This window comes from Elephantulus edwardii, unplaced genomic scaffold, assembly GCF_000299155.1.
Source record: "Elephantulus edwardii isolate Elephantulus edwardi_28Jun2011 unplaced genomic scaffold, EleEdw1.0 scaffold00003, whole genome shotgun sequence".
Taxonomy (NCBI): Eukaryota; Metazoa; Chordata; class Mammalia; order Macroscelidea; family Macroscelididae; genus Elephantulus; species Elephantulus edwardii.
This window is the reverse complement of record NW_006399753.1, coordinates 41952639-41963999: the sequence shown is the minus strand read 5'-3', so window position 1 is coordinate 41963999 and position 11361 is coordinate 41952639. Positions and strand designations below refer to the sequence as shown.

At 37.8% G+C, this 11361-nt stretch overlaps 1 protein-coding gene across 1 annotated transcript in view; it reads left to right on the top strand.

Moving 5' to 3' along the window:
• Positions 1-4150: 4150 nt before the first annotated feature.
• Positions 4151-11361, top strand: part of SLC10A2 (solute carrier family 10 (sodium/bile acid cotransporter), member 2) — an 84470-nt gene continuing 77259 nt past the window's right edge. The window contains exon 1 of the mRNA XM_006879492.1: positions 4151-4527. Within this exon, the coding sequence (XP_006879554.1) occupies positions 4151-4527 (377 nt within the window). The remainder of the gene's footprint in view (positions 4528-11361) is intronic.

Sequence of the window (11361 nt, the reverse complement as noted above, 5' to 3'; positions counted from 1 at the left end):
AAAGGAACTCTGATGGCATAGTGCTGTTATAGTGGACTGCTAGTGAAAAAGCCAGTGGTTTGAAGCCACCAGTTGCTCCAAAGGAGTAAGATGGTAATTCTCCTCCCATAAAGATTTACAACCTCAGAATCCCCATGGAGGGTTACCTTGTGCCAGGAGTAACTTGACAGCAGTGGGTTTGAGGCATTTTTCTTCTAATTTCTTCTGTAAAGATTAATATCCTTGAAGACCTGATTGAAAGTTGCTATGGATTGGGGGAAAAACTGGCTCAATGTCAGTGGGTTCAGTTTGATAGATGGGAATGTTGATGGCCATTTAATTTACAAAGTTTCCAGTTTGGAGCTACTAAGAACATTCTATTTCAGGTATTTTGGAGAACTCAATACAGATTTATTTAAGTACAGATCGAGGATGTGAGTGATTGGTTCATGTTATATGTGTATGCTTAACTTGGATGGTTTTCTAAAGAGGTTATATCATCACATCCAGCCACACCATCCTCAACAATGTACAAGGTCTTCTCAACAGAACCAGACCTAGAACCAAGATGTCAGGTTTCAAGTCCAGTGATTTTTACACCCAGTAAACTCTATATACCCTACTAGACTTGATACCCTCAACTTTGTTTGTTTGTTTGTTTGTTTGTTTGTAGCCTCACAACATGCATAGAAATCTAGTTGTTATTCTTCCCAGAATATTTTGCCTTAAAAAGGGTCAATAGAGAATTAAAATAATGAACCTAATTGTGAGATTTACAGGCTCCATAAATGACCATTCAGTAGGAAGGAACAGAAAGAGAGGAAAATTATTTCAGTAAGGAATAACTGCTCAACAGCATCACTCAACTCCCTGATGACTGCCTGATCTGAATAGAGTCATCCTGGTGATACATAATAGAAAGCAGAAAGCTCATCTTTTCTCATGTGAACTTCAGGGCAAACACATTGGAAAGCTATTAAACCCTCACTTCTCTAAATTGATGCATAGGAACCATTTCAGGGATGACTTTGTGAAAGGCGGCACCAAATGGAAGTCTAAGAAGTCAAAGTAAACTACAACTTTTCTATATCTCAACCCAGGAGACCATGGACAGAGATCTGTTATTGCTTTTGTGAAGGACTTCTGTGCTTAAGCCATGCTTACAGAAAGTTACGGGGAAAGACGGAAATTAAAATCAAGCCTGAGTTCTCTGGGTGTCAGTTCAAATGTACTTCTGTTCCTCATATCTGTGCTGTAGCTACAGAGCATTATATTTTTTTTTATTGTTAGATACTTGTAACTGACCATGATCTTATGCCTGTATTTGAATGCAGCTGAAGTTGAGGATACTAATTAATTGTGAAACACTCCACTACTTGAATCGAAGGTCTCTTGAGCCTAATGTGCAAATTTATGTAAAAACAATGTGAAAATTAGAAATGCACTGGCACATTTTTTTTAACCAGAATTGTAGCACTCTGTCTAGTCAAACAGACTGCTCATTTGCAAGTTGTCTATATGCAAAGCATTCTGCCCCTGGGAGCCTAAAATCTCCTTTGCAAGTCATCTGAAATTTAAAAAAAAACAACAAAAAAAACACACCAAAACTTTGTTCTGAACCTGCTCAATGTTCTCTCTTCAGTTTCTTTCTTTCTTTTTTTTTTCCACTTCCAGGAGTGTAGGCAGAAGGCTTAGTATGGCTTTAACCTGACAAAGCAGTAAATAAGCATGGATCCAGACATGATGGCCACATAGAAAAACTCATCTGGCTTAGGGGAAAAATACGCCATCTTGAGCACTATGTGTTGGCTTTGCACAGTAGCCCTTCAAAAATTTTAAGGAAATGTCAATATTTAAACCCTTCTTCTTAACCTCTATGACTCTAATTTAAAAAAAAAGGGGGACGACATGACATAAAATAGACTCTCTGTCATTATGTCCTATGCTATCTAACATTTATGTAATGCCTGAGGTCAATATAAGTTAAGGCAGCCATTGAGGAAAACGATAAACTGTTTATGGGCTACACATTGCTTTTATGCAGTCAGCCACTCCAGGGGGGGAAAAGGTGCGGCACTGACAGGTGCCAAGGTGCAACAGCGGGGGAGCATTTGGCTCAGCTGCCCTGGGGTTTGTTGGCACCCAATCAAAGTGGGTCAGAGGTCAGTTCCAGAAGACCATGGGTCAGCAGGGTGGGACTGAGTTCAGCACACATCAAAAAATGGGAGAAGCGACTCCTTGGGGGAATTAGCTAATGATTGAGCTGTTTATGGGTGGGGAGGATGAGGAAAGTCTAGAGACGTTGCCTGAAATTGGCAGACAGCCAAATCATGGTAAATTACCCATGTAAGATAAGGCAGACAGTGGAGTGTGACAGTTGGAGAGGCACCCTCTTGGGAGAGGAAATGCACAACAACAATGAGTTTGAATCACTGTTTCCCTTTAAGATTTTCCCTAGGAGTTCCATCCCAGATTAAAGGGACATTCCTAGGCCCCTCAACTGCCTAGATACTGAATTCAGTTTATCCTGTACTCAATGGTCTTCTCCCTTGCCCACAGCTCTCGCTCAGTCCTTCCATGGCCCGTTACTTTTCCCATCGCAAGTTGTTCTGGAAATGCTGGTTTTCAATGGTGATCAGTAAATTTCATTTTCACCAGCCTAGATTGTCAGCCTGACACTAGGAAGGGAATGTTTAGGTACTCAAAGTGTGGTCCCTGGGTCAAATGTCATCATTATTACCTGGAACATTGTTGGAGATGTAGGTGACCAACCTCTAGACTTACTGAATCAGAATCTACATCTTAACGAGATCCCCAGGGTATGATGTTATAGATCTTGCATTTTGAGGAGCTCTGTTTTCAGGTTTTACACTGAGACTCCATGGAATTTCCACATCAAATAAGCTACTTTCTGGCAATTTTCAGTGATGTGACGTGCACTTTTTTACAGGTATTTGCTAAGAAATCTGAAATACATCTTTTAAATGCCTTTGTAAACAAGCCTTTATTTATAAAATGTGAATGAGAATGCTACCTAATTTAAAAATGATTAAATAAGGGATTAGAATTCTTTTGTAAAAAATGTGATTCATGATAGAAACATTTCGTTTTACTCTGATGATGTGGTCTGCCTGAACTGGGTTATAAATACCTAAGAATTGGGATAATCTCCTCTCATTTTTTTTATCTTCCTTTTACACTCAAGTACAATGTTCTGCCCCTTGTAAAGTTGACTAACATTTACAAAATTAAACTCCTCTTAAGGGCTCCTTTACTAAAAGAAATTTGTAATTTCAATCATCTACTCTTAAGCCCAAAAAGATCCTGTCACTTTGACCTAATCCTGTAAAGTTGTCCCTTTAAATAATTGGATTGTCTCTATCTACAAAGCACTTTGTTGCCATAGCAACACAAACATAATTGCATGGGTAAGTAATTGAGGGTGGCTCTACAAATCAAACTCCTCCTCACTAGACAACATGGAAAAATGTTTCTTACTCTTAAATGTCACTCACCTATAGTTTTGCTTCAAAGCCCAAGAAGTTTCTCAGATTTAAATGTGCTTTAGTAAATCTACAGATCAAGGGCATGGAGATAAATCATTAGTCAAGGAAAATGGTGATCTGAAATCCAGTTCAATATCTGTCACTAATTTGCTATGTAATTTAGCACAAGGCACAAATGTGTCCTAGATAGCCTCACATGTCCATCCTATTAAAAGGGAGACGAGTGAACAATATGTTTTCTAACAGCTCTGTTCCTACAGTGTTCCATGATATTCTGCACTGTCATTTAACAAAATTATTAAAGCAAATCTTTCTGGCATTAAACATCAACACAGCCCTTTCAATTTGGTATGGTTCATTTTCACGCCAATAAATGATTAATTCTAAATCTCTGTGTCAACCAATAATTTAGCTGGACTTTGATGATTCATAAGAAGTACGTGTTGTAATGTTGCCTCTCGAAACTGACATATACTAGCATTTGTTGTTTTTTATTGCTTCTCTGAGGTATTTTATTGAAAGAGTCACCAAGTGACGTTGTGTTTAGGAAAGGTTTAAAAGTCTGGCATAGTTTGAATCATCTTTACTTATCTTTACTAGTAGCTGAGCCAGGACTGGGAAATCTGTGATTCTTTGAGCTTGATCTTTGGGCAGCAAACTTAAAAATGTCTAATTCAACAAACTGCTCGGCTGTTGCAACAATTTGTGATGGTGCATCCTGTGTGGTGCCTGAGAGTGACCCCAACTACATTCTAAGTGTAGTTATGAGTACAGTTCTCACCATTATGTTGGCTTTGGTGATGTTCTCCATGGGCTGCAACGTAGAAGCCAAGAAATTCTTAGGGCACATACGGCGGCCATGGGGGATATTTGTCGGCTTCCTCTGCCAGTTTGGAATCATGCCTCTTACAGGATTCATCTTGTCAATAGCCTTTGATATCCTTCCCATCCAAGCTGTGGTGGTTCTCATCATAGGATGCTGTCCTGGAGGAACTTCTTCCAATATCTTGGCATATTGGGTTGATGGTGACATGGACTTGAGGTAAGCTATCTAAAAATCAAAATATTGCAATAAAATCTAGTTCATGTTTTAAGAAGCCTATGGAGATATAAATTTCCAATTGATCCATCATTAATTTAAAGTATCAGTCAGATACTAAAAAAACAAAAGATAAATGCTTTCTTCACCAACCCACACTGATGCTCAGCTATAGGAATTTAGGAGTTATATTATGTGTTTATGGGTTTTTTCTCATCTAACTTAGTTAACAGGGATATGGAAAATTTCTCTTTATCTCTGGGAAAAGATTCGAAGCTTTTCTAAGAGAAATCCTTTCCAAGCCACAAGTTGCAGCTAGGATCATTTTCTCTATTGGTATCAGCAGAAGTAAACCAAAACTTCATGGAGGGATAGAAAGCTCTGAATGCAGTCATTAACTGTCGGAATCTATGCTGTAATGATGTGCAACTCTTATTTTGGAGGGCAAGCTTTTTGTTTATATACAATCTAAATAAGAATTTTTGTATTTGTTTTACTTTCACTTTTCTTTAAAAAAGAAAAAGACCTTACAGCAGCATTTTATTTTTTTTAATTATGCTTATCTTACTATAAAATAAATGGAAAATGGTCTCTCTGCTTCCTATAGAGTAATCTAAATTACAGTGTTTGCCCAATTCATCCTGTGCCAGTCTCAACTAGCAAAGAGAAGAGAGGAGGGGAAACTAATAGAAATAAGATAAAGTATTAATGTGACAAGACTATGAATTTTAATGCTGTAAGTCGAATAGGCAAATGCCTTTTTCCTTACTTCACAATTCCTCATTTCCTGTGAAAGGTATGCATTTCTGCAAAACACCCAGGTGTTAATGTAACATGTGCTTATTAAATACTGTACAGTAGGCAATCAGCACCGTTAATCACCAGCTACTACAGTCAAAGAAAGAAGCTCAAAGCAGAGAAATGAAACCACTGCAAAATGCAAAACTGTATTCTGCTTTGATCAAATGCCTTCTGAGCAATTGGGAGCTGGATGCTCATCTCCTCTAGTGCTGATTTCACTAAAAGGTTTAGAAAGGTCATAAAATCTGGAAAGGTTTTTCCCAAGTTACTTATTTTTTATGTAAGAAAATACTCTTTTCCAACCAAAGTGCTTCTTGGAGGCAAAGATAGCAGAGCTTCATCTCTCATACTTTGGGCATGTTGCTAGGGAGAGGTTATTCCTTTGAAAGGGCAATCTTGTTTAGAAAGGTGGAGGGTTAGCAAAAGTGAGGAAGACTCTAATCAGATGGATAGACACAGTGACTATAGCGATGGACAAGTGTGTGAGATACAGTGAGGATGGCACAGGATAGGGCAGGTTCCCTGTTGTTCATAGGGTCACTGTGAGTCTTACTCAATGACACCTAACAACAACACTTGTTGTTAACTGCTGTCGAGTCGCGGGCGATTCATAGCGACCCTATGAAGGAGAGTCCTTGATGCTTGGGTGTCCTTTTATCCTCTCTCCAGGTTCAAAGGAAAAGATCTTTAAATAACAAAGAACTCCAAGTGTTTCTGTTGGTATTTTTAGTTGTCATCAAGTCAGTCCCAATTCATAGCAACTGTGAGTAAAACAGGAGTCCTGTGTTAGTCTAACAATTACTGTGATAAATAAATAAATACTGCCCATCTCTGCCTAACCTAAAAGAGGACCTTCCTCTTGTTTTGTTTTATCATCCTTCAAGTCTGATGCTTTTTCCAGGTCCTTCCTGATATCAAGTCCAATGTAGCTGAAATTAAGTATCACCATCTTCACTTTTTTTTTTTACTATTTCTGGCTACTGTAAATTTTTTTTTCAGAAACTGTGACAACAAATTGGAAGGAAACTATTCCAGGTCAATGACTCATTTTCTCTAAGAAATATTCTGGCCATAATTCTTCCAAGGCAGATTAATTTGTTCTGTTGTAAGCCTATGATACAGGCAATATTCTTCACCAATATTCTAATTCAAAGGCATAATTTCTGCTTTTGTGTTCTTTGTACATTTGCCAGCTTTCACATGCTTATCAGGTAAATGAAAATGTATGGCTTGGATCAGGTGCATGTTAGCCTGAAAATAGACATCATTGCTTTGTGATATTTCTTAGCAGATTTGGAAGTCTTTTAAGTTAATTTTCCCAGTTCAGTATGCTGTATGATTTTGGAGTGTTGTTTCCATGGATATTGAATGTGGATGCAAGTAAAATTGAATCTTTGACAACTTCAATCTTTTATCTGTTAATCATGATGTTTATTGGTCCATTTGTGAAGATTCTTCTGCTCTTTATCTTGAAGTGTAACCTCTAGTGAGTAGTCTTGGATCTTTATTACTTAGTGCTTCAAGTTCTCTAAGTTTTAGCAGGCAAAAATGCAGAAATTTTCAAAGAATATCATTAACATCACATGCAAATAAATTTTTTCTGAAAATAATTTTAAAATTATTGCAGCAATATATTTCCAGAAATTCAAGCAAAATGTAGAAAAGTGCATGAAACCAGGGTACCATTTCTGATATCATATAGATCTTGGCTAAAAGTAGAGAATACTAGGGAGATGCTAATTTGGGTTATACTACCTATGCAAAAGCATTTAATTCTGTGGATCATAATAAATTATGGATAATATTGAGAAGAAGGGAAATTCCAAAACACACACTTGTATTCATGCAGAACCTATGCGTGAACCAAGAAGCAGTTTTGCAAATAGAACAGGGGGAAATTGTTGTTATTGTTGTTGTTGTTGTTGTTGTTGTTGTTAGGTATTATTGAATCTAATATAAGTTGTAGTGACTGGGGGGAAAAAAGCAGAAAATGGGATATGGGGATACAGGTTCATAAGCATTTATCTAAAAGGTCCAGAGGGAGTGAGAATAATACAGCCTCTCATTGCCTCAGAGAAGAGAGCAGATAAAATGCCCATAGCCCAGCCTCATGGTGCCTCTACAGCCAAACCAGCTGCAAGAGGTTTTCTTATTAATCATTGACTCACAGACAATGCACATGGCTGTGATACCGAGAGTGAGGTTTATTAGGGGAGATACATTGGAGGCTAAGAGGAGGTAAATAATATCACCCAAAGAAAATCTATATTTTAGCCCAAAAGTCCCAAGGACTGTTCCTCAATTAGTTTAGGCTCTGGTTTCCATTCAGCAGACAGCTTTTCCTTCCATCATCCAGCAAGAACAGCAAAACCTTTAACTGTGGCCTTTATCTCAGGACTCCTTTAGTTATACCTTAGCATAGTTTCTCCACAGGAATGTCACAATCTCTCCACCACTATCACCAGGGTCTCACAACCGGGATCTCACTCTCACCAGAGTCTTGCTCTAGTTTCCCTCAAATCTTGCTTCCAATGTGGTAAGCACTCTCTCTTATTCTAGTCCCACAGCTGTTGATAAATTCAAGACCATCTATCTTCAGTTAAGGTAGATGAAGACCAAAGGGGGCTAATATAATGGCTAGAAAAGCCAGCTTTTAAGCTAACACTGCAACTACCCTATGAACAATCGGTATGAACCGTAACCTATCCAGTACTATCCTCACAATCTCTGACACACTCGAGCCTATTGCTGTGGTTTCTATGTCAATCCATTTTGTTAAAGGTCTTTCTCTTTTTCACCATCTCTTCACTTTCAGAAGATGTATTACACTAGGAAAGTCCATATTCAGAGACCTCTCCAAATTACTGATAAACCAACTACTGATACTAGTTTGAGGACTGAAGTGCACCTGATTCACACCATGGGTTTTAGTCACTTGATACACTGGGCCAATTGGCAGTACAGTGATAGTTGAAGAAGATATTGGGATTGTTAGCAATTTTGTCTTGCTCAGATCCACAATTAACACTCTTGGCACCAGCAGGTGAGGAAATCAAAAGACTTGATTGGGAAAATCTGTTGTTAGGGTCCTCTTCACAATGCTAAAGAGCAACAATGTTAGTCAAGAGATTAACGTGCATCTGATCCAGGCCATAGTCTTTGCAATTACTTGCTGTGCATCAGAGTTGGACAATGACTATGAATGACAGAAGAAACGTTGGTGACTTTGAGTTGTGGTGCTGGAGAAGAATATTGAACATACCATGTATTGCCAAGAGAACTAATGTCTGTCCTGGAAGGGGTGAAACCAGGTTGCTCCTTGGAGGCAAAGATTTTTAAATTCTGTCTCACATAATTTAGGTATGTGGACTGAAGAAACTAGTCCCTGGAGAAGGTCATCATGCTTCTAAGAGCAAGGGTCAGTGCAGATAAAGACCCTGGATGTGATGGATTGACACAGTAGCTATGGTAATGGGAGTAGGTGTGTCAGAGACAGAGAAATTGGCTCAGGATAGGGCAGGGTTCAGAGCTATTGTTCATAAGGTACCTATGTGTAGCAGTTGATTGACGGCACATTTCAACAATATAATGCTGTATGCTGGATGATGAAAAAGGATTATAGTAGAATTATTGATGCCCTTGAGTTGTGTGGTAGTAGAGAAGAATACTGATTATCCCTTGGACCCCTTAAAGAATAAGCAGAGTGTTACATGGAGACAAAGATGATGAAACTTCATCTCACATACTTTGGGCATGTTTTTAGGAGAGACTATTTTTGGAGAGGGGTGTAATATTTGGAAAGGTGAAGGGAATACTATATGGTTTAAAATCAGGAAAGTTGTGTATCAAGGTTGTATTCTTTCACGCGTCTGTGACTTGAGCAAATAATCAAAGATGCTATACTATATAAAAAAAGAATGTGGCATCCAAAATAGAGGAAAACTTATTATTAAGTGCTATTAGGTTTAGTTAATCAGTGAACCACAATATAGACAAAGACTTTTTAGACTTTCACTTAGCTTCACCTGAGTATAGACACACAGGAGTAGATCTTCTAAAAGTTAGTTCATGCTCAGTGAAGATGATTGAATACAATGAGGGGTTGTGCTACCCACCAAAAAGTTGTGCCTATTTACTGGCTTGAATCCACTAGTCGCTCCTCAGGAGAAAGACGATAAATCTCCTTCCCTGCAATTTACAGTCTTGGAAACCCAATGGAAGATGAGCATTATCTCATCTTTGACATGACAGTAACAAAGCATAGTCGTAGTAACAAAATTAAAGAGCTTTGCACTTCAATATAATGTTAGTATAATACTTAATAATCATATTACATGCTGTAAGATAGAAATATTTGTGAGAGATGGAGATGTTTGGCTATCGAAGTGGATAGTGGATATTTTTACAGAAAGCAAGCTAAAGCTAAAAATTTTTATCTCAATATTCCCAGTTACACTTTCATAGACTGCTAAGGAAATCTCTTAAAACAGGAGATGATTATGTAATCTTTATCATCCTAGAATAATAACAATCCCTGTTAATAACAAAATCAGTAAGAAATAAAAGCCAAAAGAATATGAAACTGTAGGCTTACTAAACATCCAGGTCAATCAGTTTATATAAATCATTCTACAAATTAGAATAATCCCTACACTGGGACTTAAGGTACTGCCAAATTTAATTTTAACTTTGTGAAGAGTGTACTCCACAGATCACATCTTGTATTGTAAAGTACCAACACCTCTCCTGTCGCATAGATATCTAGCTAGAGTAGGCTCACTTATCCAACTCAAATAAGACCCAGTAAAAGAATTTGTACACTAAAAACAAATTTCACTTAATCTCATAACTTTTCATCACTGAGGATCTATTTACTTTCCTAATTCTAAGGTTCTATCATGCAATTTCCCAGAGGATGAGAAATAAGAAATGAGGAAGGGAGTGGAGAGGTGGGCCTGAGTCCAGCAGTGCCAGTGACCTGGAAAGTCTAAACCCAAGAGAAAATGCTAAAATGCCTACAAAGCAGTCTCTGATCTGCATCATCTGTTTTAAAGGAATACAACTCTATAACACAGAGAGTCTAGAAAAATTGAACTGTATTTTAGCAGGACAAATAATGTTAATTATGATGACCACAATCAATAAGAAGCTCATTCAATGCCCTTGAGTCAGAGTCAACTCATAGTTGACCCTCTGGAGGATATGCAGAGTATATAAATATCATGGGAGAAGATTGTCTCTTATCTTCTGTGGACCCTTTTTTGGTTTCAACCTGCCAAAAAGGCAGGGTCTTTGAGTTAGCAGAGCAATTCTCTAAGGACAAGGCTACCATTATCCTTCTATGGATGAAGATAGCATATTTGGGGGGAGGGGAATTATATAGACTGTTTGTCTAAAACAAATCAAGAAAATGAAACTTCATCTAGTTAAGAAATACTTTTCCACTGGCAAAAAGGATTTTTATTATTCTTCTTTTTCTTGTTCTCAGGATAACTTAATGAGATACAATCTTATTTTTATAGGATTTCGACTTCCAAATTTACATTCCTATTTCCACTGCTATGTCCTTGGAAATTTAGGTTCTCTGTCCTTGCTTGAATTCAAGCAATGCCAATGAAGATACACTTACTAATTGGCTAATGCCACACAATACCAGCAAAGCCACTCATCTAGCTTTATGTTTCATGAATCTGGCTCTTGGAAGAAGACGCCAAAGCATTTCCCCTTACCCTGCCATTCATTACTTCTGACACTAGGAAACCATTACATTTTGAAATCTCTGTTGTTAATTGTTATGCACCAAGTTGGAATCTACTCTTAGCTGACCTTCCAGCAGGATTTTACAGACTGTAAATCACATAGGAGGAGATTACTCATCTTACCCATTCCTGAACTCACTCAGCATATCTAAGCTCAAGGAACTGAAGAACAAATTCAAACCTCGAGTTGCTATAATCAAAGATGCTTTTGGCAGAATGTTAAATGATCGCGGAAGTATTAAAAGAAGATGGAAGGAATATACTGAGTCGCTGTATC